This window comes from Macaca mulatta, chromosome 7, assembly GCF_049350105.2.
Source record: "Macaca mulatta isolate MMU2019108-1 chromosome 7, T2T-MMU8v2.0, whole genome shotgun sequence".
Lineage (NCBI taxonomy): Eukaryota > Metazoa > Chordata > Mammalia > Primates > Cercopithecidae > Macaca > Macaca mulatta.
The window spans coordinates 51,418,447-51,443,107 of NC_133412.1; the positions used below are offsets into that span (position 1 = coordinate 51,418,447).

The 24,661-nt window shown below is 52.1% G+C and overlaps 1 protein-coding gene across 14 annotated transcripts in view; it reads left to right on the forward strand.

Moving 5' to 3' along the window:
• CD276 (CD276 molecule) overlaps window positions 1-24,661 on the forward strand; it is a 31,170-nt gene that overhangs the window by 1,028 nt on the left and 5,481 nt on the right. For 3 of the 14 annotated variants that reach the window (XM_015142678.3, XM_015142680.3, XM_077939828.1), the window contains exons 2-7: window positions 14,080-14,212; window positions 17,309-17,647; window positions 17,831-18,145; window positions 18,717-19,055; window positions 19,240-19,536; window positions 23,433-23,567. In XM_015142678.3, coding sequence (XP_014998164.1) covers window positions 14,134-14,212; window positions 17,309-17,647; window positions 17,831-18,145; window positions 18,717-19,055; window positions 19,240-19,536; window positions 23,433-23,567 — 1,504 coding nt within the window. In that variant the 5' untranslated portion in view covers window positions 14,080-14,133. Of the gene's footprint in view, window positions 1-70; window positions 209-5,603; window positions 5,728-5,994; window positions 7,106-10,718; window positions 11,774-12,932; window positions 14,213-17,308; window positions 17,648-17,830; window positions 18,146-18,716; window positions 19,056-19,239; window positions 19,537-23,432; window positions 23,568-24,661 lie in introns of those variants that run through there. The other 11 variants (XM_077939826.1, XM_077939827.1, XM_077939820.1 and 8 more) reach the window with 8 other exon arrangements.

The window sequence follows — 24,661 nt, forward strand, 5'->3', positions numbered from 1 at the left end:
CGGGGTCTCTCGGGTCCTGCGGAGGAAAACGCCCAGCTCCGGGAGGGGAGCGGCGGGGAGGGAGGGCGAGTGGTTAGGCGGGTCCACTCTGCGGGGCCCAGCAGGGCGAAGGTGTGGGCGACTGGTGCACGTCTACAGGCAGCCGTGGGCAGCATGAGGGGTTAGATTCCGGGAAGGACAGGTAGAGACGGCTGGCAGGGGCCACGGGGTGAGTAGGTGTTGGGGGTGGGGAGGCAACTGGGATGGGCAGTTTGGGCTTGGGAAGCCTCAGGGAGGTGGGGGGTGAGGTGGGATGGAGAGGAGATGCGGGCGACTGTGGAGGGAGGTGGGGACCCCGAGTGGGGGCACACTAGAAGGGAGGGGATTGAATCCCAGCGCCCAGGGCCCTCCCTGCGACCGTTTAGCTAGCGAATTGGCAGGTTTGGCAGCCTAAGGCAGGGGATTTATTTCTAAGCCAAACCTGCCCTAATGAGAAAAGCGTGATGAATGACTCAGATATGGGATCTATCACTGAGGGAAAACATGAAGCAAATAGTAAAGCAAAAAGGATTGTGTGTGTGTGTGTGTGTGTGTGTGTGTGTGTGTGTGTGTGTGTGTGGCGGGGTGGGGGGGGGCTGTTATTTGTCTTAATTTAGAAAAACGATTTACCTTCAAATTGGATGTGGATAATTGTAAATGAGTCTCATCTCTTCATTAAAGCCCCGGGTCCTTGTCTTATAAGCATGTCTTTAGCAGTTAGTTTCTATATTAGAAAGTAATGAAGTTGCTTTGTCTTTAAGGGAGTTCTTTATTTAGTGTGGCCTCCTCTAGTTCCCTCTGGCCTCCCAGAAGTCCCTAGGAAATCTGATGCTGTGCTGCCTTCCTTGTAGTGTGGGGGCCTGCAAATAGGTGGGACAGCTTGAGGCTGAGGGGAATTGAAGTTTAAACTTGAACTGAAAGTCTAAACTTGTCCGATGGGTTGGGCTGATCTGAGTGCAGGGCGGGGTGGAGGGCTATGGGGCTGTAGGGTATGAAGTGGCTCATTTCATGGGAGTATTTTGGGTGAGTACATTTTCCTACCCGATGGTAGGCTGGCTGAATGTCTCATGTTCACATACCTGACGGCTGGGTTGGGTGCTTTAATATTTATGCAAAGGACAGTTATAGAAGTGTGGTGCTTTCAAAGTAGTCCTCTGGGGTGTCTGTGTCCTTATTAGGTTGACTTCTGAACCTTCCTGTGGGAATTCCTCCATCCTTAAACTTTGGCCTTCCCTGAGGGAGTACATCTTCATTCCTTGGAGTAGGATTTGAGTTTGACACGGAGCCTGACAATGCTGTTTGGAGTCAGAGATGCAGTGTGATGAGAGAGCCACGAGTTGGAATTCCACAGCACCTAAAGAGACTCCTAGAAAGTGTTGTAGAACAAGTGGCTGGGTGGTACTTGGCTGCACATATGGGGTTTGGGGGTCTGTGCAGAAAAATGACCAAATCCAACCAGCCTCTGATATTATGACCACATGGGGGTTGTTAAGCTGTGGATCTGAGTCATAGGGTCAGGGAAAGAGGAAAAATGGCAAGGAGGATGATGTAAGCTTATCCTCTGAGTGGGTGTCGACTTCTCATTGTCCTTTTCCCACATCCCCAGGGCAGGAGTGGTAGGGAAGTCCACCAGCAAAAGAGGGAGGGCACACCCAGGGACTGGGGGATGGGGAGAAGGGTGAGGTCCACGTGATTTTTGAGAAATTGCCTTTGATCTTGTTGGCTCAGAATGGACCCCACACCTGGAAGGGGGCCACATGTACAGTTATGCAACCCTTGCCTGCCACCCCCAGTTTTGCCGCCCCTGCAGTGTGCCAGATAGGAGCATTGGGTTTTCAGGTTTGGGAGTGGGTAGGGTTGTGCTGGAAGCTAAATAGATATTATCTCATGTAATCCTTATAGTAATCCTATGAGGTAGGGTATCATTAACACTGTTGTACAGTTGGGGAAACTGAGGCCCAGAAAGGGCAAGTCACATGCCCAAAGACACACAGCTGGCAAATGGTGGAGCTGGGCTGTTGTCTCCTTCTAGAACTAGCTTTTTCTGCTGCTCTGGAGGTAGGCACAGGTTTTACCTCTCTTTCTGGAGCCTGGCAAGATGTGCCAAGGGTCTCCGTAGTAAGCCAGGGAAGACTCATCTGGGGAGCCAGAGAAAAGGCATGCCTGACCTGGGCGACCCAGCGACTAGTGGCCTTCACAGCATAGTCAGGGCTTTTGCTGAGAGTTCTTCTCTTCCAGAGCCTGGCCTTCATCATGCTGGGGCTTCCAGGAGTCCCTCCTCCACCCTCCAGTTCTGACCAGTGCTCCCAGCCAGCTGTATCCTTTCTTCCTTTCTTTCTCTTTGTGGTCCAGAGAATGAATGCCTGCTCCACATACCTTATGCCATTGGAAATTTGACCTTCGCTAGGCATAGGGAGCATAATCTGCAGGAAGTGGAGTGAGAAGCATTTCTTGCTGGGAGCCTTGGAGCAGGGAGAGATACTGTCTCTGGGAGGCAGGGGTCCCAGGTTACCCTAGAGGCAATACAGGCTCCTAGGAACTGGGGCTCCCTTGTGGGAGACATTGGAATGTGTCCTTGTGAGAATGCTCTGTGCTAGGGGATATGGCAGCAGAAGGGTAGGAGCCCATGGTACTTGGAGCTGTGACTAGGCATCTGCGAAGAGGAAGGGGCCAAGAACTACTAGAATGAGTCAGAGCCAGAGATGGAGTCAAGTTGTGCATTTACTACTTTGGAGCTGGGGCAGTGGTGGGGCTGTAGGTGAAAAGTGGGGACACAGAAGGAGTAAGGTCCCAGAGACCCAGATGTGTGGCCTGACAGAGGAGGTCTTGGCCAGGGAGAGTGGGGTAGGGGCAAAGTGTTCGCTCAGTGCAGAGGCCTCATCTAGGAGACCTTGTCTCCATGCTTGCGGCAATAATAAGAGCAATAATAATAACTATTACTGCAGTTTTGTTACTGGGCACTTTCCTAAGTTCTCTCTCTCTATTGTCTTATTTTATTCTCACAGCAACCCTGTGGGGTAGGGATTGTTACCCCCATTTTAGAGATTTGGAATTGGGTCTCAAATAGGTTAAGTCATTTAAACTTGGTCATGTATTCAGCAAGGCATCAGTGTCAGGATTTAAACCCAAGGCTGCCTGCTTCTGAGCTCATGCTGTTCCCTGGGCAGGCAAGGCAGCCTGATGATTCCATTCAACAAGTGAGGAAGAGAGGAGGGTCAGCTGGCTCTTAGTCACCTCTGCTGGTGGCTGATGATTGAGTGTGGGTCCTTGGGCAGCCAGCCACCACTCTCTGGGTTCAGATTTCCATCTGTACAATGGGCCTGGAGCTAGGCACTGGACCAGGTGTACCATAAGAGGCCTTCTAGCTCTGAGGACTGGTGGAGACTGCTACACTCCCAGAGGGGTCTGGCGCTTAGATGGAGAGGGGCTGGCAGAGTTGTTCTGCTAGACTGAGCCTCTTTCAGGGTAGAAACCAAAGGAATTTGGAGGCAAGGAGGCATTTAGGCAGATCACATCTGGAGAAAATGCTCCCTTCTGTGAGTGCAGTCTGGAAAGATTTCGGGAAAGGACAGGATTTCTGGATATGTTTAGGTGGGCACCTAGCAGGACTCAGCAGATATTGAGTGAATACAGATGTATGTGCTCTGGGCCTGCTAGTGTCTGACCCAAGATCTGTCCTCTGATGTGGTCTCGTGTGCGCTCATCCCTTTCCTTCCTCTCCCTATTCCCCTTGTTGCCATCCCTTCTTTTGACTGGACCTCCTCTGGGCGCAATGTAGCTATCACTTTTTTCAGGGCTCTGTGCCTACAGTGTGTGTGTGTGTGTGTGTGTGTACATGTTTCCACATGCATGTATAGGTCAGTTTTGCAGCCTCTGCACATGCTTCTGGTTCCAGGGAGACCGTAGCCCTGCTTTGCTTGCCAGCCCTGATGACATACTACTGTCCTGACTCACACAGAAATCACTTGGAGAGGAAGAACTGATTCCTGCTCTTGGATGGGATCACTTGACTGGGGAGTGGTGCCCAGTGGACATCCTTGAACACAAAAAGCCCAAACTGACTCAGATTATCAGGAAAAAGGAAGGCAAACAGGGAGGCTGTTGCCAGGGAACTATAGGGACCCTCCCATCTCTTTTCTGAGGCTGCTGCCCATTTATAGAGCACCTAGTATTAACTAAGTCAGTTTTGATAATTTTACTCATTGAGTCCTATAATCATCCTATGATGGTAAGGTTTATAATCCCCATTTTACAGATGAGCAAAATGAGGCTCAGAGAGGATATTTTCATAAAGTTTCATTACTAGGAAGTGACAGAGTCTGGATTTGAACCTGTCTCTCCAACTCCAAAGTCATCTTCTTAAACACTAGTGCCAACTTCTTTTTTTTTTTTTTTTTTGAGACGGAGTCTCGCTCTGTCTCCCGGGCTGGAGTGCAGTGGCCGGATCTCAGCTCACTGCAAGCTCCGCCTCCCAGGTTCACGCCATTCTCCTGCCTCAGCCTCCCGAGTAGCTGGGACTACAGGCGCCGCCACCTCGCCCGGCTAGTTTTTTTGTATTTTTTAGTAGAGACGGGGTTTCACCATGTTCGCCAGGATGGTCTCGATCTCCTGACCTCGTGGTCCACCCGTCTCAGCCTCCCAAAGTGCTGGGATTACAGGCTTGAGCCACCGCGCCCGGCCTAGTGCTAACTTCTTCCATGAAGCTTCTTGCAATCACACCAGCCCAACATGTGATATGGTCACAGCATGGGATGGTGGTCAGGGCCCTTTGATGGTTGATGAGATGAAGACCCAGAAAGGCAAGGGAGTTTGCCCTAGGGAGCCTGGCAAGTGAGTGATAGAGCCTGGTCTAAAGTCCAGTATATCTCTCTTGTTGCTGTTTTCCTTTTTTCTTTTGTTAATTTCCACAAGAATTTACATGTCCATAGTTAAAAACAGAGAAGTGTATCAAGTAGAAAACAGTAGCAAACTCTCACCCTTATTCCACATGTCAGAGTTGCATTCGCTCTCAGGCATCCAAATCCTTTCCCCATATACAAACGTCCATCCATCCATATATCCATCCATCTCTCTGTCTAAACACGCATGCATTCATTCATTCACTCATTGAATAGTGCATTGAGAACCCATTATATGCCAAGCCGTTGCTAGAATTAAGGATGCAATAGTTAAATAAAGCAGATGTGGTTGCTTCTTAAGGAGGTTCCTGTATATTATGAAGAAAACAGACTGGGTGCAATGAGTAACAGCCTCCTTAGAGTGGCAGATCTCTTACCTGGCTTTTCTGTCAAGGTGACCCTTAGAATATGGAGGTGTTACCTTTTATCTTAGTCCATGTTTTACTGCTATAACAGAATACCACAGCCTGAGTAACACATAAAGAAAAAAAGTTTATTTGACCTGTAGTTCTGGAGACTGGGAAGTCCAAGGGCATGGTGCTGGCATCTGGTGAGGGCCTTCTTGCTGCCTTATCCTATTGTGGAAGGGTATGTGAGCGTGCAGGACAGTATGGGGGCAGCACTTATTCTTTTATCAGGAATCCACTTTTCCTGTGATAACAGCATTAATCTCTTCACTTCTTACAGGCCCCACCTCTTAATACTGTTACAGTGGCAATTACATTTCAACATGAGTTTTAAAGGAGACATTCAAATCATAGCACCCACGTCATCTAGGAAGAAGGAACTGTGTTTGCAGCAACTCTGTGAGGTAGGAAAGGGAGTCCTATGTTGTAGAAACTGGAAGCAGCCCACTGTGCCGAGGAGCAAGTAGGAAGAGATGAGGCTGGGTAGGTGGGCAGGGCCAGGGCAGATGGGGCTCTGTAGGCTATGGAGGAGCTGAGATCTTATCACAAGGAAAGTGAACAGCCCTAGGATTAACTATTGAAGGCACTGACATAATATGACTTACGTTTTTATATTAATAGCAATTATTCTGGCTGTTGTATAGAGTATAGATTGGAGAACAGAATTGGGTGGGGGAACTAGAAAAGGTAAACAGACTGGTGAAGAGGCTTTTATAGTTATCCAGGCAAGAGATGATGGTGACTTAGAAGACCAGGAAGAGAAGCAAGGGTGGAGAGAAATGGAGATAGCGAAGATATATCAGACATATTTGAGGAGTCCTTCAGTTACAGATAATAGAAAACTAGCTCAAGCACATTTAAGAAAAAAAAAAAAAAGACTGGTTCAGGTACCTAGGCGGTCTATGTGTGCAGCTTGCTTCAGGGCTTAAATGATGGTTTTAGGGCTCTGTATCCTTCTAGCTTCCATCTCTGCCTCTGTTCATTTGTTTGGATCAATTCTTTAGATTGTTGGTAGCAGATAGATTTATTGCTAACAGTCCCAGACCATATCCTTCTTAGCAATCTCAGCAAGAAAGAGACTTTTTTGACGGCTGCTGCAGCAAGGCTCTGGGGAAGTCTCTGACTGGGTGTGGCTTGGCTTACAGCTCATTCTCGAACTAATCACTGAGTAGGGGCAGAGCAGGGTTTCTCCAATGAGCCAGGTCTTGTAACATGCCCAGGCCCTTAGCTGGGAGGACAGCTTCACCAGTACAGCATGGACTGGGCTCCCTGCAGGAGTGTGGAGCCTTCCTACCAGAAGGGGCCAGCATAGACCAAGAGAAGGGCACTGTAGAATAAAGGACATGGAGCAAAATAACTGTTAAGACTAGCTACCAGAGACAGAGATAATCTGCTCAGCCTTGAATTTGCCTCTTTGTCAAGGAAACAAGGAGCAGAAGATGCTAAGAAGGAATTGAGGTTTAGGCCAAGTGGGGAGGTGCTCATCTGTTTTAATTGGATTTGTCTTGCCCCTGGGATTGCTTGTCCTGGTGTAGGGTGAACTTGGAGATAGTATCTTTGAGAAGCTGTCAGGGATATTTCAGGCCAGTCTAGGGTAGAAGAGGGTTGGAGATGTGGGTCGCAGTATTCCACAGTTTCCTGCTGTACACAGATTCAATCCAGAGTCCTCATCTACCTCCCTCACTACCTCCCTTGCTTTCTCTCCTGAGTCTTAGCCTCTCCTGGAGTCCCATATTCCCAGAATATGCTGTGGGCATCTCCTCTTCTGGAACCAATGAGCAAGTAAGCACTTGAAGAAGAGCCCACTAGTAGGCACTTGCATGGCTTCACTGGGGTTTTGCAAATGCACTTCTTTTCTTTTTCTTCTCCATTTTATTGGTCCCCAGCCAGAAGCAGTAAAGCTTCTCTCTTTTATTTCATTTTATTTTTTTTTTGAGATGGAGTCTCGCTCTGTCGTCCAGGCTGGAGTGCAATGGCGCGATCTCGGCTCACTGCAACCTCCGCCTCCCGGGTTCACGCCATTCTCCTGCCTCAGCCTCCTGAATAGCTGGAACTACAGGTGCCTGCCACCACACCTGGCTAATTTTTTTGTATTTTTAGTAGAGACGAGGTTTCACCGTGTTAGCCAGGGTGGTCTCGATCTGTTGACCTCGTTATCCACCTGTCTCGGCCTCCCAAAGTGCTGGGATTACAGGCGTGAGCCACCGCACCTGGCCGCAGTGAAGCTTCTCATGACAGCCCTGGGGATGAGATGGGTAGATGGGAGCTGGGTAGCAGCACAGGTAGGCACACTCCTCACCCCAGTGTACTGAATGGTGGGTGGACATTGATCCAGGGACAGATGATGCTGTGGGGTTTCCTATTCCTGTCCTCTCTCTGAGGACCTTGATGACACCCAAACACAGAGAGAGGAGAGTAACCTTTTCAGATGATATTCATTCATTCTTTTTTTAATCCACCAACAAATTATCGAGCATTGTCTATGCACCAGGAACGGTCAAAAGAGTACTTCAAAAGATCACGACAGGGCTACACAGCATTGTAAATATAGTTAATGCTGCCGACTTACACACTTAAACCTGGATAAAATGGCCAACTTCATGTTACATATATTTTACGACAGTGAAAAAAATGTTGTGGCAGTTGGAGGAATGGACTCAGTTTAACTGGGTGAAATGGAATAGTAACAAATGAAATATCATATAAAGCTCCACCCCATTCTCAACTCCATCAGAAGAGGTTGGCAGAGGTGTGGATTAGCAGCAGTGAGTGTGAGTGACTTCTCATGGTTGGCTGCAGATTTGATAGTCTGTTATTTTGGGTTGTTTTGGTGAATAGTGTGACATGGCTGCTCAATGGTGACTTCGTCGAGGAAGATCAAATACATGCAGGGCTGTGATAAGGAAGGGGGCAGACTTGTTCTGTGTGGTCCAAGGGGTCAGATGAGGACTGTTGTGGGCTGTATTGGCAGATAAATTTGGGCTCAGTGTAAGGTAGAGCTTCTCATCGATGAACTCTGTCCAAAAGCAAGTGGATAGCCCATGGAGGCCATGGGTGCCCATCACAGGGGAGGGCAAACAGATTGTGTGTATGCGGGGAGGCGGGGGGGCAGAGAAAGATGCCCTGTTCTGATACTTGACCATTAATTTCTGCAGTTTCCCCAGAATTTGTTCTCATGGCATCATCTCCTCAGTGACCCCACCTTGGGCTCTGTCACCACCATTGCATGAATGACTGCCCTGTCCCTCTGTTCTGAGCTGCAGCTGGGTGTGTCTGGGAGTCCGTAGGACATTTTGGTGTGGATGATCCATAGCTCGAGCTCAGTAGGAGCTGATCTTCCCCCTCCACATGCTTCATTTCCACGTCTCCCCATCTTGTTATGGGTGTCCATGTTTGCCCATTGCTTAAGCCTTCAGTGCCCCCTTCACACCTCCAGCCCCTCCCTCAATACAAATAGTCCCCAAGCCTGGTCACTTCTACCCTTGACATTTGTCCAAAGCTGGGCTCATGCATCACTCAGTGACTCTGATGAGATAGTCTCCTGTTTGTGTTTTGAGATACCTATTTTAGATGTGGTTTCCTTTTGTGGCTCTGAGCAGTGGCAGTGCTCATGGGGTAGGGAGAGGGGGAAGAGAAGGAGAAAGTAAGGGTGGGATGGCTCCTTAGTTAGTTCAGATGCTATAAGAAAGACTCAAAATAGCAGTGACTTATGCTAGAAGAGATGTTTATTTCTCACCCATGTGACCATATGGGTATATCCATGGCTGATACTACAGTCCCTCAGGGTTCTTCTGCCTGCTGCTCTGCTGTCCTCAGGGTGTTGCCTTTGGCAGTATGATCCACACACACCACATCTGTGTTCCAGCCAGTGGGAAGGGGGAGGGGAAAGGGAGGGGAGGGCGTGCTTCTCTCTTTAAGGGCATGATCCAGAAGTTGTACACACCAGTGTACACATTACATGGCCACACTCAGCTGCAAGTAAGGCTGGGATCTGCAGTCGTTAGCTGAGTGGCCCTGTGCCTAACTAAAAATGCTATGGAAGATGGGGAGAGCTGGGTGTGGTGGCAGCACCTGTAGTCCCTGCTGCTTGGGAGGCTGAGGCAGGAGGATCACTTGAGCCCGGGAGTTCAAGGGTGCAGTGGGTTCTGATTGCACCACTGAACTATGATGGTACCACTCTAGCCTGGGTGACAGAGTGGGACCCTGTCTCTTAAAAATAAAAGGGAGAAAATGGGTGCAAGTGGACAACAACTAGCAATTTCTGCCACAGTCACTTTATGCATTTTAAGTGTGAACTGCGTGGCTGTGAATTGGCTAAACCTTAAGGATATAGTCCCTGAAAGCATCAAATACTGATAAAGTTCCACCAGAATCCACAAAGCTTTTCTTTTATAGGTGAGCTCAGAGAAGAGAAGTCACCTAGTTAAGATTGCATAACAAAGTGTCAGAGCTGGGACCAGAACCCCAAACTTTGGGCTCATTTTCTAGAATTCCAAGGAGATCTGGCTGAGAGGCAGACAGGCAGTGTCAGGAGGATGGGTCTCTGGAGTTCAGGAAAGGGCTACCTTTCCCAGCGTGGCTACCTGGGGAACTGCTCATGACTTTTCAGGGATCACCTTTTGGGTTATGCCTTTGAGGTGCCTCCAAGTCACCCTGACTATATCATAAATAGTATACTATACCGAACTGCAGTGATCTACCCACGCGTCCCTCTTCCCTATTAGAATCTGCTCCTTGAGGACAGAAGCGTATCTTAGTCATCTCTGCCCCTAGTACTTCCCTACCAGGAGCTCCGTAAGTAGAGAAATGAATTACTAAAGATATGAATGCATGTAGATTCAAGGACTCCTTCAGTTGCAGACAATAGAAACTTAGCTCAAACTGGTTTAAGGAAAAAAATGGTAGGCTCAAATATCTGGGCAGTCTAGGTCTGCAGCTTGCTTCAGGCATAGCTGGATCCAGGGACTTGTCTGACATTTTCAGAACTCTGTGTCTCTCTGACCCTTTTTGTCCTCTTTGTGGGAAGTGTTGCCCAAGGAGCACCTGCGGGGACTGGGAGGAAGTCGGGGGTTAGGAGGAAGTAGAGTGATGTGGGTGATTATGGTGGGGGCAAGGAGACCCTCTTGGGCATCCCCAGGCCCAGGGCATTTTGGCCCCCAGCCCAGGTGCAGTCTGGATTTGTTGTAGCTTTCTGAGGGCACATCTTGGGTCACCTCTTGGGAGCCTCCCTATGGCCCTGCTTCTGCAGGGTTGGATGCCCTTGCTGTACCTTAGGCTGAGGACAGCCTGAGCGCTCACTTCTGCTGCTCTGTGAAAGCCCAAGGTGCTCTGTGGTTTTGGTATAGAGCAGGAAGGAGGAGAAGCAGGAGTGGGTGCTGGCGGGTGACTCACGTGGAGGGGTGGCACATGCTGACTCCAGGGCAGGTCCTGGCTGGGGATGAGATTCCCCTTTGTGGAAAACATTGTTGTGGGGGTGGGGTACACAGGCAACATGAGGCCTGCGTGGCTGCACGTGGCTCTGGGTTCCGGGATGCCCAGCTCTGTGTTCCCAGGCCACTCTCCCATTATCCAGGAGCACTTCCTTTCTGAGCTCTGTCTTTGTCTCCTGTCTTCAGCTCCTTCAGGCCCAGCTGTCAGGGTAGGGGTCTCTGGGTGCCGTGGACTCCTCTGGTCTCTTTGCTTCTGGACTGTCAAACTCCTTCTCTCCAGGGCAGGTTTCCAGGATCCAGAGTCTAGGAAAGGAATGAAAGGGAGCAAGTCCCGGGCCCAGCCCTGCCCTGGAAGTTCCTCATCTTCCCTCTGGAGGGAAGGGCAGCTCGGCCCTGGGAGAGCCTGGGTAGGTCTGATCAGGGGAGGTGCCCTCTGCTCCCTGCACCTGCCCAGAGTGGCAGGAATTAGCTTGATATATGAAGGAGACAGTTATATGAAGGGTCTTGAGTGCCAGGCAGAGGAATGGGGTCTGACTTCTATAGTGAATGGGGAGCCATGGGAAGTTCTTGAGAGGGGAGGGACATGGGCAGATTCCTGTCTTAGGTCCTAAGAGAAGGTACCTTAGAGAATGGGGCTGGCAGGGAAAGAGAGGAGCAAGCAGGGCCAGTGAGCAAAGATGGAAGCTTGAGAAGCAGTGTGGAGAGTGAGGGAGGTGGCCCAGGAAGAACCCACAGGCCTTGGTTCTGTCTGGGGGTAAAGAGAGGAAGGGAGACGTGGAATCTGGGCGTCCGTTCATCCTTAGCCCTGGTGCTTCCCGCAGGGGGTGGGCAGGTTGTGCAGGCAGCTGCCTGCTGGATCTTCCTGTGGGCCTCAGGGTGGCCCTTGTAGGGCAGGCAGGATGTGGTGCCTGCCAAAGGTGCTTTATGAATGGAGCCCGGGAAGACTGCTGACTCAGCAGGCGGCAAGGCTTTAAGGCCGGAAGCGTCTGGAAAGGAAGTGGCTGCTCAGGGCTTCCCCACTGTAGACAGCTGGGAGAGAAGGGGGGCTGGCCAGGATGCACATGGTTTGGCTGAGGGACTCCCTCAGCCCAGCTGCTGGGGGTGTGTGTGTGTGTGTAGGAGTAGAGGGTGGTGGGGGGCGGGTGTGCCTGGCTGGGACTGGAAGGATTGAGGCTGGGCGCCTGGGATGGAATTGAGGCTAGCAGCTGTTAATGAGGTTTGCTCTGCGGAAGGGTGGAAAGGTGTAGCAGAATTGGACTCTTTTCAGCTGTGCTGACTGGCAAATTATTTGACATCAACAAAGTCACTTATCTGGGCTTTAATTTTTTTTTTTTTTTTTTTTTGAGATGGAGTCTTGCTCTATTGCCTAGGCTAGAGTGCAGTGGCGCGATCTCCGCTCAGTACAACCTCTGCCTCCTGGGTTCAAGAAATTCTCCTGCCTCAGCCTCCTGAGTAGCTGGGATTATAGGCTTGCACCACCACGCCCAGCTAATTTTTGTATTTTTAGTAGACATGAGGTTTCACCATGTTGGTCAGGCTGGTCTCAAACTCCTGACCTCATGATCCGCCCACCTCAGCCTCCCAAAGTGCTGGGATTACAGGCGTGAGCCACCGCACCCGGCCATGGGCTTTGATTTTTTAAAGTCCTGCAAAAATAGGACCAAGTGGTACAGCCTATCTCCCAGGGTGTTAGGAGGACGTGAAATCATTTCTATTCTGGTTGATCAATGTTGGTTGGCATAGATGTGGCTTGATCAGGACATGGTGCGAATGTTTAGGCAGCAGCTGTCAGACTCAGGGAAGAGGTGTGTGCAGCCTGGAGGGTGGCTGGGATTGGGAGCACGGCTGGACTTAGGGATGTCCGCTGTTCCCATCCCCAGCTCAGGCCTGACCTGCAGCCACAGACCTGCCTCTTACTCAGTCCTGACTCCAGCCTTGGGGTCATCCCCAGTCCTTGCCTCTTCTACTTCTGATCTGTCTTGGTCACTCAATACAGATATATTAAGCTACCAAATGTTCTCTCTCTGCATTCCCACACTCATACACCTAGTCGCCTCCTAAAACTCTGTCCTAGAAGCTTCTTTGCAAATACTGCTGACTTCACACAAGCTGTACTGAACCCTTCCATTTTCTCTGCCTCAGTGAATGCTCCACCCTGTCACTGAGACTTGAAACCACAGCCAACCTGACTGCTCTTTCTCTCTACCCAAGTCCTCAAATGCTGTCACTTTTACCCAGACATGCTTTCTCTCTTTTGTCTGCCCCCTCATTTATTCCACCACTATCCCTTCCTACAGGAATGGCTATAATAGCCTCTTTTTTTAATTTTAATTTTTATTTTTTGAGATCGACTCTCGCTCTGTCACCCAGTCTGGAGTGCAGTGGCGCAATCTTGGCTCACTGCAACCTCTGCCTCCTGGGTTCAAGCGATTCTCCTGCCTCACCCTCCCAAGCAGCTGGGATTACAGGTGCCCACCACCATACCCAGCTAATTATTTGTATTTTTAGTAGAGATGGGGTTTCACCATGTTGTTCAGACTGGTCACAAACTCCTGACTTCAAGTGATCCGCCTGCCTCAGCCTCCCAAAGTGCTGGGATTATAGGCATTAGCCAACACACTCAGCCTGAAAGAGCCTCTTAGCTGGCCTCTCCCTTCGCCCTGATACAATCCAGTCTGTGCCCAGGAGCTAGAGTGAGTTTTAAGCATTGTTGCCTAGATTATGTGTGATTAAAACGCTCCCCAGTGATTCCCATTACTCATAGAAAAAACTAAATTCCTCACTAGTCTCTCAAAGCCCTGCTTGATCTGGCTGAAACACACCCTCCCATCAGATGGGGGTGGAGGTGCTATCAGATTAATTTTCATGAAGCTCAGCTCTGACCATGTATTTCCCTTATTCAGGAAGCTTCAGTGGCTCCCAGCTGCCTTTAGGATACAGTTCACACCTGTCAGCCCATCTCTAAGTCTGGCCCCGACAGGAGCTCCTGCTCTGCCCTACCAGCTACTGCCAAATTAATCTGCACACATGCTAGCCCCAGAGCAAGCCAACCTTGCCTTCACCTGCTGCCTTGCCTCCTCTTCCTTATATTTGGATACATCTTACCTGAAAGGGTGGATCGCAGCTGCCCCCTGCCCCATCTTCCCTGTCAGGCCTCCCCAGGGACTCCCTGCCAAGCATCTCAGCAGGGGGCCCTGTGGGGTATGGGAACGAAGACCTCCCAGTGGGCAGTTGCAGCCTTCCCCACTCTGGTCCAGGAGAGATGAGGCGAGAGACGGTCTGGGGAGAACCTTTGGAGACAAAGGCTTTGCATCCTCTTACTCCCAGGCAGGGGCAGCCTTCCACCACGGGGAGCCCAGCTGTCAGCTGCCTCACAGCAAGATGCTGCATCGGCGGGGCAGCCCTGGCATGGGTGTGCATGTGGGTGCAGCCCTGGGAGCACTGTGGTTCTGCCTCACAGGTGAGGGTAGCAGCATGGGGACTGGAGGGGAGGGACAGTGATTGTGGCAGTTGGGGAGGGGGTGCCCACGCCTGTCAGGGGTCCTGCCAAGCCAGCTCTGGCTAGCAGGGCCATACCTTACTTCCACCTGTGGGATCCAGTAGGCAACTCACTGTACTGTTCTTAGCCTCCATTTCCTTGTCTGTAAAATGGGAACATGAGTGCTAAATGTGATCGTGTTGTTTCTTGAATACACTGTGTGTGCCCCCTCCCAGGACCTTTCCACTCGCTTTTTCCTCTGCCTGGAACTTTCTGCCCCTAAATGTCTGCATGACTAGATCCCATATTTTGTTGAGGTCTTTGCTCAGTCTCACCTCCTCTCAAGGCTCTCCTGGCTCCCTTGTATAAAATTGCACACTGCCGCTCCTCCCTCCCTATCCCTGGCCTCCCTGCATTATTCTGCCTAGATTTGCCCCCACCTGGTATTTTCTTGCTTCCTCCCTGTTCAAAGAGCAGGGTCCATCCCAGGGCCAGGGCGGCTGCTGCATAGTAGGTGCCCAATAACTGTGTAGAATAAACGATGTGACTCTCCCCACACAGTGCACTCAATAATAATAGCTATTTTAATAATATCCTCACCGCATTTCAAATTCTCATCAGCATCTCTGCTCTGAGACAGCTTCCTCTGTGGGGAAGACGAAGCTGAGTGTCTGGCGCCATCTTGTGGCCGTAAAGAAGTGGTGCCTGTCTCTACCCATGGCTGCTCTGATTTCTCTAGAGCAAGAAAGGGTTTTGTCTGGGTGACTTACCAGGTTTCATTCCCCCAAATGCCCCCTCCAAGGGACACTCTGGTCCGACTGACAGGGCATGAGAACTGGCCTGGGGCACCAGGGGTTTCAGCAAGAGATCCAAGGCTAGCTTAAGAACTTTAGAGATCTCAGCCGGGCGCGGTGGCTCACGCCTGTAATCCCAGCACTTTGGGAGGCGGAGGCGGGCGGATCACGAAGTCAGGAGCTCGAGACCACGGTGAAACCCCTGGCGTGGTGGCGGGTGCCTGTAGTCCCAGCTACTCAGGAGGCTGAGGCAGGAGAATGGCGTGAACCCGGGAGGCGGAGCTTGCAGTGAGCCGAGATGGCGCCACTGCACTCCAGCCTGGGCGACAGAGCGAGGCTCTGTCTCAAAAAAAAAAAAAAAAAACTTTAGAGATCTCTAGGTACTGCGAAGATTATGATACTGAGTATGATCCACAATAAAAATAATAACCATAAAGTCAATGTTCTTTTTCTAAATGCAGGAAACCTTTAACGAGTGCTGTATTCAGTTGGCGTTGTTTCAAGGCTGATCTTCACACATTTTGAGTGTGCCTGTTTTGCTAGTGCTCGAAGCACACAATCTAATCATTACCCAAGAATGGTAGTGCCAGGGTGGGGGGCTCGCTTCCCCAAAAGAAAGGCTATCAGGACCCCTGCCTAACTATCCAGGGCTCTAGAAGAAGAGCTAGTATGAAGACAGAGGTGACCGGGTGGGGAGGCTGCGGGGTAACTCCACAGGATAGAGGGCAGGGATGGGATCAGGGACCCTGCCCAGGGGCTTTTTGCTGGAGGCTCTGGCTCTGGACATGACCTGGCCCTGTCTCTGGGAGTGGAGTTGACTCTGGACAGCTGGGATGCCTGTTCCAGCTTTCCTCCTCCTCCCCATCCTCCCCCTCTTCCCCCTCTTCCTCTCCTTCTGCCTCCCCCTCCTCCTTCGTCCTTTTTTTTTTTTTTTTTTTTTTGAGATGGGGTCTTGCTCTGTTGCGGAGGATGGAGTGCAATAGTGGCGTGATCTCAGCTCACTGCAACCTCCACCTCCCAGGTTCAAGCAATTCTCCTGCCTCAGCCTCCCGAGTAGCTGGGATTACAGGTGCGCACTGCCACACTTGGCTAATTTTTTGTATTTTTTAGTAGAGACGGGGTTTCACCATATCTGCCAGGCTGGTCGCGAACTCCTGACCTCAGGTGATCCACCTGTCTCGGCCTCCTGCGCCAGGCCTTTTCCCCTTCTAACTCGTCAGCAAGTCCTGTTGATTCTCCCTCCTAAATTAACTTTGAATCTGCCCCCCTCTCTTCCTCTCTACTGCCACCCTTTGAAGCCACACCACCCTCACCTCTTACAGGGATGGCTGAAATAGCCCCTAACTGGCCTTCCCCTTGCCCTGCCACAGTCCAGTCTTCACAGAGGAGCTAGAGTGAGTTTTAAGCATTGCTACTCAGATTATGCATGATTAAAATACTCCCCAGTGATTCCCATTACTCATAGAAAAACTTAGATTCCTCACTGGTTTCTCCAAGTCAACTTTGGTCTGGGTGGGACATGCCCTCCCATCAGATGCGTCTGCCACACGGAACACTCCCTGATATTTCCACACAGCAAGGCCAGTCTTGCCTTAGGGCCTTCCACCTGCTGTTTCCTCTACGGGGTTCTCTGTATGTCAGCTCTTTTTCATTCCTTGTACATTTCAGCTTAATCGCTTTAAAGATCACATGCCTCACCACCGTATTTAAAGGTACGGGTGTTCTCTCTTGTATACAAACAAATCGTGTTTCTTTAGGAAAAGGAAAAAAAAGGCACTTGTGATTCTCTCTCCTCCAGAGAAAACCACTATTGACATTTTTGGTGGATACTGTTTTGGACTCCCCAGTTTTTAAAATTACTTACGCTCATGGGGAAATGCACATGGCGCAGGCAGGTGTAAAGTACCTGCCAGATTTTTGAAAAGCTGTTGCTTCACTTGCTAACCTGCTGGCTTCTTTTCTTCACATACCTTAGTCACATGCTGATGAGAATCTGTGTGCCCGTTTGTCCCTCTCTCCCATTAAAATGTAACTTCTGTGGGTGTGTGACCTTAGTGTTGCTCTCTGTTGCATTTCTGACTCTTATGCTCGACACCTGCAGGTGCTCACTATATTCTCAACTGAATGAGGCCCTGAGACAATAAATTACTTTGGGTCTCAGGCTTAAAAGGAGGGGTGGATAGAGCCTGGGTTTAGCGGGGCAGGGAGGGGGACTAGGGAGGCCCAGAGAGTTCCCACCTGTCCTCAGTCCCCATTTTATGTCCCCCACTTCCCCTACCCCCAGGAGCCCTGGAGATCCAGGTCCCTGAGGACCCAGTGGTGGCACTGGTGGGCACCGATGCCACTCTGCGCTGCTCCTTCTCCCCCGAGCCTGGCTTTAGCCTGGCACAGCTCAACCTCATCTGGCAGCTGACAGACACCAAACAGCTGGTGCACAGTTTCACCGAGGGCCGGGACCAGGGCAGCGCTTATGCCAACCGCACGGCGCTCTTCCTGGACCTGCTGGCACAGGGCAACGCATCCCTGAGGCTGCAGCGCGTGCGTGTGGCGGACGAGGGCAGCTTCACCTGCTTCGTGAGCATTCGGGATTTTGGCAGCGCTGCTGTCAGCCTGCAGGTGGCCGGTGAGCACCAGGAGGGGGACGCCTTCCCCTTGGTTCATCCTCCATTCCCCCTGCAGCTCACTCCTGCTACACCACTGCTCCCAGAACCCCAGCCCCAGTGCTGATTCCTGTACTCAGCCCCATGCATCCTTTTCGTCATCTGCCATTGCCCTGCCCTTGATCCCTGTCCTCTGCCACCTCCAGCTCCCTACTCGAAGCCCAGCATGACCCTGGAGCCTAACAAGGACCTGCGGCCCGGGGACACGGTGACCATCACGTGCTCCAGCTACCGGGGCTACCCTGAGGCCGAGGTGTTCTGGCAGGATGGGCAGGGTGCGCCCCTGACTGGCAACGTGACCACGTCGCAGATGGCCAATGAGCAGGGCTTGTTCGATGTGCACAGCGTCCTGCGGGTGGTGCTGGGTGCGAACGGCACCTACAGCTGCCTGGTGCGCAACCCCGTGCTGCAGCAGGATGCACACGGCTCCATCACCATCACACCCCAGAGAAGCCCCACAGGTTTCTTTGCTTCAATGTCCCCCTGGGGGAGGGGGGTTCTGCTTCTATCAGCAGGGGTTGGGAGCTCCGAATCTGGCCCCACCTTCAGTCTCCCGGAACAGCGAGTTGCCTCCTAATGATAGGGAGAAAGATAACGGGGAGGTGGGGGTGTTCATTGGATGGGGTTGGGGGCGGAGCAATCACAGGCCTTCTTGGCTTTCCTGACTTCAAGGCTCTGGAAGCCTCTGGGAAGACTGGAGCCACATCTGGGTTAGCAGATGGGTGGGAGAAAGAAAGGAGTCCTGATGGCAGGATTCACCAGGGCTGGAGTCGGTGAGGGTCATCTAGCCCAGGCCTGGCCCTGGGATTGATCTGGTCAGGCCAGGACCCACCTGCTGTGATTGTTCTCAGAGGACTGAGAAGACTCCATATCTGAGAGTCCTCAGGCTTAGTTTACTTTTGCATCTAAGAAGAAAATAGGAAGACGGAACAGGGTCTGGGAGTTGATGGGGGAAGAGGTTGGGAGACTTGGATGGTAGCCTGGAGAGTCCTGCTTCTCCTCACCACCCTGCCCCTCTGACCCCGCCCCCAGGAGCCGTGGAGGTCCAGGTCCCTGAGGACCCGGTGGTAGCCCTGGTGGGCACCGATGCCACCCTGCGCTGCTCCTTCTCCCCCGAGCCTGGCTTTAGCCTGGCACAGCTCAACCTCATCTGGCAGCTGACAGACACCAAACAGCTGGTGCACAGTTTCACCGAGGGCCGGGACCAGGGCAGCGCCTATGCCAACCGCACGGCGCTCTTCCTGGACCTGCTGGCACAGGGCAACGCATCCCTGAGGCTGCAGCGCGTGCGTGTGGCGGACGAAGGCAGCTTCACCTGCTTCGTGAGCATCCGGGATTTTGGCAGCGCTGCAGTCAGCCTGCAGGTGGCCGGTGAGCACCGGGAGGGGGACGCCTTCCCCTTGGTTCATCCTCCATTCCCCCTGCAGCTCACCCCCTGCTACACCACTGCTCCCAGAACCCCAGCCCCAGTGCTGATTCCTGTACTCAGCCCCATGCATCCTTTTCGTCATCTGCCATTGCCCTGCCCTTGACCCCTGTCCTCTGCCACCTCCAGCTCCCTACTCGAAGCCCAGCATGACCCTGGAGCCTAACAAGGACCTGCGGCCCGGGGACACGGTGACCATCACGTGCTCCAGCTACCGGGGCTACCCTGAGGCCGAGGTGTTCTGGCAGGATGGGCAGGGTGCGCCCCTGACTGGCAACGTGACCACGTCGCAGATGGCCAATGAGCAGGGCTTGTTCGATGTGCACAGCGTCCTGCGGGTGGTGCTGGGTGCGAACGGCACCTACAGCTGCCTGGTGCGCAACCCTGTGCTGCAGCAGGACGCGCATGGTTCTGTCACCATCACAGGTACGGGCAGATGAACAGCTGGGGAAGGACAGCGCGAGTAACTGCCTCTTTACCGGACCCTAAGGTGGAATTTCCGTAGGTTTGGGTGGCCAGAAGACTTTTTCAAAATCCCTTTCATAGACGTCAGGTGCTCACACTCTTCCCCACAAGTCCTTAAGGGACTCGAGCTGATAAGAACCATTTATAATGTTTGCCTTCCTAAGAGTGCTTTTCGTGGCACCTATGCTTCTTATGCAGAGGACAAAGTACCTGCCCGGAATTTGGAGGCATGGGCAGGAATGCTGGGGCAGCCACAAGGCATGGCCCAGGGGACTTGTGTGAGTGTGCTTTCCAACAGCAACTCCTCTGAGTGGTAGGAAGGTATTCTGGGTCCGTGGATGCCATCTGATTCTGAAGCCCTGAGTGACAGCTGGACCTCCCCAGTTAGTCCTCAACACCTGAGTCAACGTCAGCTCTTCTTCCTGCAGACTTGAGCTCCACCCAGGCAGCAGTTGGATGGGCAGGGGCTGTCTCTGCTGCCCCCATGTGGTCAAACACCAGATAGAGGCTGCCCCTTTAGTGAGTCTTAGTCTCTGGTTTCCAGGTCCTAGCCTGGTGGGCACCTCTTGTGCCTGAGGGTGTGAAGGGTGTTGAGGTCAAGAGCCACAGTCTCCATCTGTGTTTGGCCCTGAGAGGCCTCTAGTTAGTCACTTCCTGGGCCGATGTGCTCAGTCTGGCTCTTCAGTATCTGTCTCTGAGCTTTCCCAGGGACCTCCTCCTGGTACACAGTGAGGTCAGGACAGCAGGTTTTGTCTGTCTGGTTCTCCTCTTGTCTTCTGACGACTTCCACCTGACCCCCAGCCCATCCAAGTTCTGATCTCGCCCCCAGTTTCCAGGTCTGCACGCACCTCAGGACTCACTGACTTATTCCTGTCCTTTTCCCCTTGAGCCCTATGTGGTCCTCACTTCTGACAAGCTCGGAGCCACGGCCCATCACATCGTCTGCTTGGAGTTCAGGCTCACTCCTCCTTCTCTCTTAGGTGTTTCCTTCCAGCAAGGATGTGCTCCCTCTGCCCACCCCTTCCCCAAGATGGAAACCACTCCCCTCCTGGAGACCCCATGGGCCTGTGCTATCCAGGAGAGAGTGGCTGCCCTGAGCTCTCTAATGTTCTGAGACATGTCCTTGACCTTTTAGAGAATAGCATATGGTCTAGTGGTGAAAATGCTGTTCACAGGAGAAAAGAAGAAATACAAGATAGAGTGATCTTGGCAGAGGATATGAAGCTTTCAGAGGAGGGAGGGTGGTCGTGAGGACACCTCCAGGGGCAAGTGGGAGCTGAGAAGGCCTTGAAGCATAAGGGGTCTTCGTGGTCATTTGTACCCTGGGCTGAGCTGGATATTTGAGATGCTGTGCAGAAAGGACTTGTGAGTATAAATGTGATTGCAAAGAGAATGTTTCTCACCTAAGAGAAAATTCTCTATTTTAAACTTGAGTAGCTAACATGTAAAGTGATTTCAAAAGAATTTAGGGCCGAGTGTGGTGGCTCACACCTGTAATCCCAGCACTTTCGGAGGCCAAGGCAGGTGGATCACTTGAGGTCAGGAGTTTGAGACCAGCCTGGTCAGCATGGTAAAACCCCGTTTCTACTAAAAACACAAAAATTAGCTGGGTGTGGTGGCACGCACCTGTAGTCCCAGCTACTTGGGAGGCTGGAGCAAGAGAATTGCTTAAACCTGGGAGGCGGAGGTTGCAGCGAGCTGAGATAGTGTCACTGCACTCCAACCTGGGTGACAGAGCAAGACACTGTCTTAAAAAATAAATAAAAATAAAAGAGTGATTTCATTGAGACCGTTGTTGCCAAGCACATTTCACAGATGAAGAAACTGAGGTCCACAGAGAAGGGGGAGCTTTCCCAAGGTCACAGACTGGCACAATGGTTCTGAGTCTTTGGGGTCAGACCCCTCTTTGAAAATTGGATAAATGATCAATGCGGCAGTTTGCATGTAACTCTGGAGGGTTCGCTGCCTCTCTAAACTCCTCCGTGGATCCGCAGGCCTAGGCTCCAGCGCCCTGCAGCGAGGAGATGAGCCACGATCAGAATCCAACTTTGGCCTCTCAGCCTAATTTCCTCTCCTCCCCACCAGCCAGCCTCCTGTTTTTCTTAGAGTAGTTCTGGCCTACTTTGGAGCCCTTGGCCTGTATTTTGCTTCAGGCAGCTTTGTGTCATGTAAAACATTCTGGGATCAGGCTTTCAGTCCTCCAGCTGGTCTGTCCCATACCTGACGAAGTTAGTGAAGTTGAATGTGCTGTGCAGGGCCTCTCAGAGGGGGATTTATGGAGCAAGCCCTGGAGATGTGGCCTGAACCCTAGCTCTGTCCTTTCTTGGGTGAACAGGGCAAATCTAATTTGTGTTCCAGGGACAACACCAGCTAAGGGGGAACATGGAAAGAGACCCTCTGCTTGAGCATTTCTGTGGCTCTGCCCCCTCCTCTGCCGTCAGAGCCCCATGATGGGATTTCCAGGGTGGCGGTGGTTGTTTTTTTTACTGTGTGCTCTGTGGACGGGCCCTCTTGGCCACCACATTAGCTGCTGCCCTCCTTTTCTGCATACCTCTCTTCATCACTGGGGCGATGGATCCCTCTGCTTCCAATGGCCAGCGCAGCAGTTTTACCAGCGGTGCCTATTGAAGGTGACATCTACAGATCCCTGCATGAGGTGCACCTATGCTGGGGTCTCTGCTGCCAAAGGGTCCATGGCACTGCGCACTGCACTGACAGGGCCTCCTGCAGAAGGTGCTGAGGCCCTGGGCACGCATCGTCTCCAGAGAGCAAAGGAAAGCAGCACTGTCTTTTTCAGACTTTTCCTCTCAAGACCTCTGCCCAGGACCCAGCTGGGTGCAGGGGCCAGCCTGGAGGATGGTGTGTAAGATGGAGCCACACAGGCTGTGCTCAGAACAGCTCCTGGCCCTGCCCAGCTTTGGGTTCTCAACTTCATCCCTCTTGATGTGAGCTCTAAGAGGAGGGGCCTCAGTGTTTCACGTAAATATCCCCCTGGCAAGGCCCCTGCAGACCTACCTGACTCCTTGGGGAAACTCCCAGCCCTCGCTCCAGCCCCCTCAGTGACCTCATCTGTATGTAGGGCTCAGCACATGTTTTCTGTAAATGGCCAGGGAGTAAATGTTTTTAGGCATCGTGGGCCACACACCATCTCTGTTGCTGCTGCTTCTCCTTCTGTTCCTCCTCCGCCTTCCCCCATCTTTTTTTGGTATTCCTTTACAAATGTAAAAACCATCACTAGTTTGTGGACTGTACAAAAACAGGCCACAAGCCAGCTTCGGCCCATGGGCCGTCGCTTGCTGCCTCCTGATCCGTAGAATGGAAAACGTCACCCGGTGGGACTGGAGCAGTCAAAAGAGGGCCTCTGGAGGAGGTGAATAGTGAGCTAGGTAGAGAGTTTGGGAAACTGATAGCAATAGTGCAGAGGTTGGAAGGAGCCAGTTGCTTCTGGGGAGAATGGTTAGGACACCAGTTTGGCTGGAGCTGAGGCTCCTACAGTAGAATTAGAAAGAAAGGTTAGGGGAGGGTAAGCAGCAGCCAGCTTATAGAGGTCCTTGAATCACCCTTGAAGCTTGAAGCATTATTCTAAAGTCACTAGGGAGCCATAGAAGGTTCTTGAGCATCATTCAACCACAGACTCTTCAATCCTTCCTGGTTGAGGCGTGTCCCCATCAGCCAGGGTTGTATCAGGGTTTGGGGAGTGTATGGCGAAGGGACTATGGGAACTTCAGTGAGCTTTATTCATAGTGTTAGGGCCCAGTGAGGGTGGGAGCCCCTGTTCACACTTGGAGCCAATGGTGCTGTCCTCCGGGACATGGGGCCAAGCTTGACGGTCTCACCGTTCCTACTTTTTCTCTCAGGGCAGCCCATGACATTCCCCCCGGAGGCCCTGTGGGTGACCGTGGGGCTCTCTGTCTGTCTCGTTGCACTGCTGGTGGCCCTGGCTTTCGTGTGCTGGAGAAAGATCAAACAGAGCTGTGAGGAGGAGAATGCAGGTGAGGGTGTGTGTGTGTGCACTTACGTGTCTTGGGGTATGTTGCTGTGTCTTTGGTGTCAATAGAGTGTCACTTTCTAGAGACAGAATGAATGTGAGTGTGCGAAGGGGGCTGGATTTGTCTGTGTGTGACCTTGAGTCTATGTCTTGTGTGTGTGAACAAGCATGAGCCTGTCTGTCCATGTGTAGATACCACAGGATGAGTGTGGATGAGTGTGACTGGAAGGTGGTGGGAGTGTAAGGCCAAGTGCTACAAGGGGATGAGTGTGTCTGTGTAAACAAGTGTGCCTGTGAAAGTGTAAGTGTGAGAGAGCAGGCCAGAGCATGGAAGCTGTGCGGCACAAATGTCGGCACGCCAGGGGCAGGCATGGCACTGGGGAGGAACATGCCTGCCTCAGAGTGAGAGGGTCTGAAGCAGCTGCCATTTGTGGGGCTGAGGGTCAGCCTGAGCTGGCATTGGTGACTGGCAAGTGGGTGAGAGGACATTAGTGGGTGGTGAGTTGACCCTGGTGGGTAAACAGATGCATGAGAGTAGATGGGTAGTCAGAGGCTGGGGATGGCTGGAGGTCAGGAAGGAGAGGGAAGAAGAGAGTGGTCAGGTGGCAGATAGGTGAGTACTTGTGAGGTGGACAGGTGGAAGGATGAGCGGGTAGACGGCTGGTTGGTTGCATCTGTTGGAGGTTGATGGTTGGCAGGGCTACTGAGCAAGCGGATGGGTGAGGTGATGCGTGGGTGGGCTGGTGGAGGGTAGATGGGTGGTCCTTGACTGGGTATGTGGTAAGGGCTCTAGGCTTAGTGGATGGTCTTTGGCTGGGTGAATGGTGGGCTCCAGGCTGGGTGGATGGTCTTTGGCTGGGTGAGTGGTGGGCTGCAGTCTGGGTGGATGGTCCTTGACTGGGTGAGTGGTGGGCTCCAGGCTGGGTGGGTGGCCTTTGGCTGGGTAAGTGGTGGGCTCTGGGCTGGGTGGGTGGTCATTGACTGGGTGAGTGGTGGGCTGCAGTCTGGGTGGATGGTCCTTGACTAGGTGAGTGGTGGGCTCCGGGCTGGGTGGATGGCCTTTGGCTGGGTGAGTGGTGGGCTCCAGGCTGGGTGGGT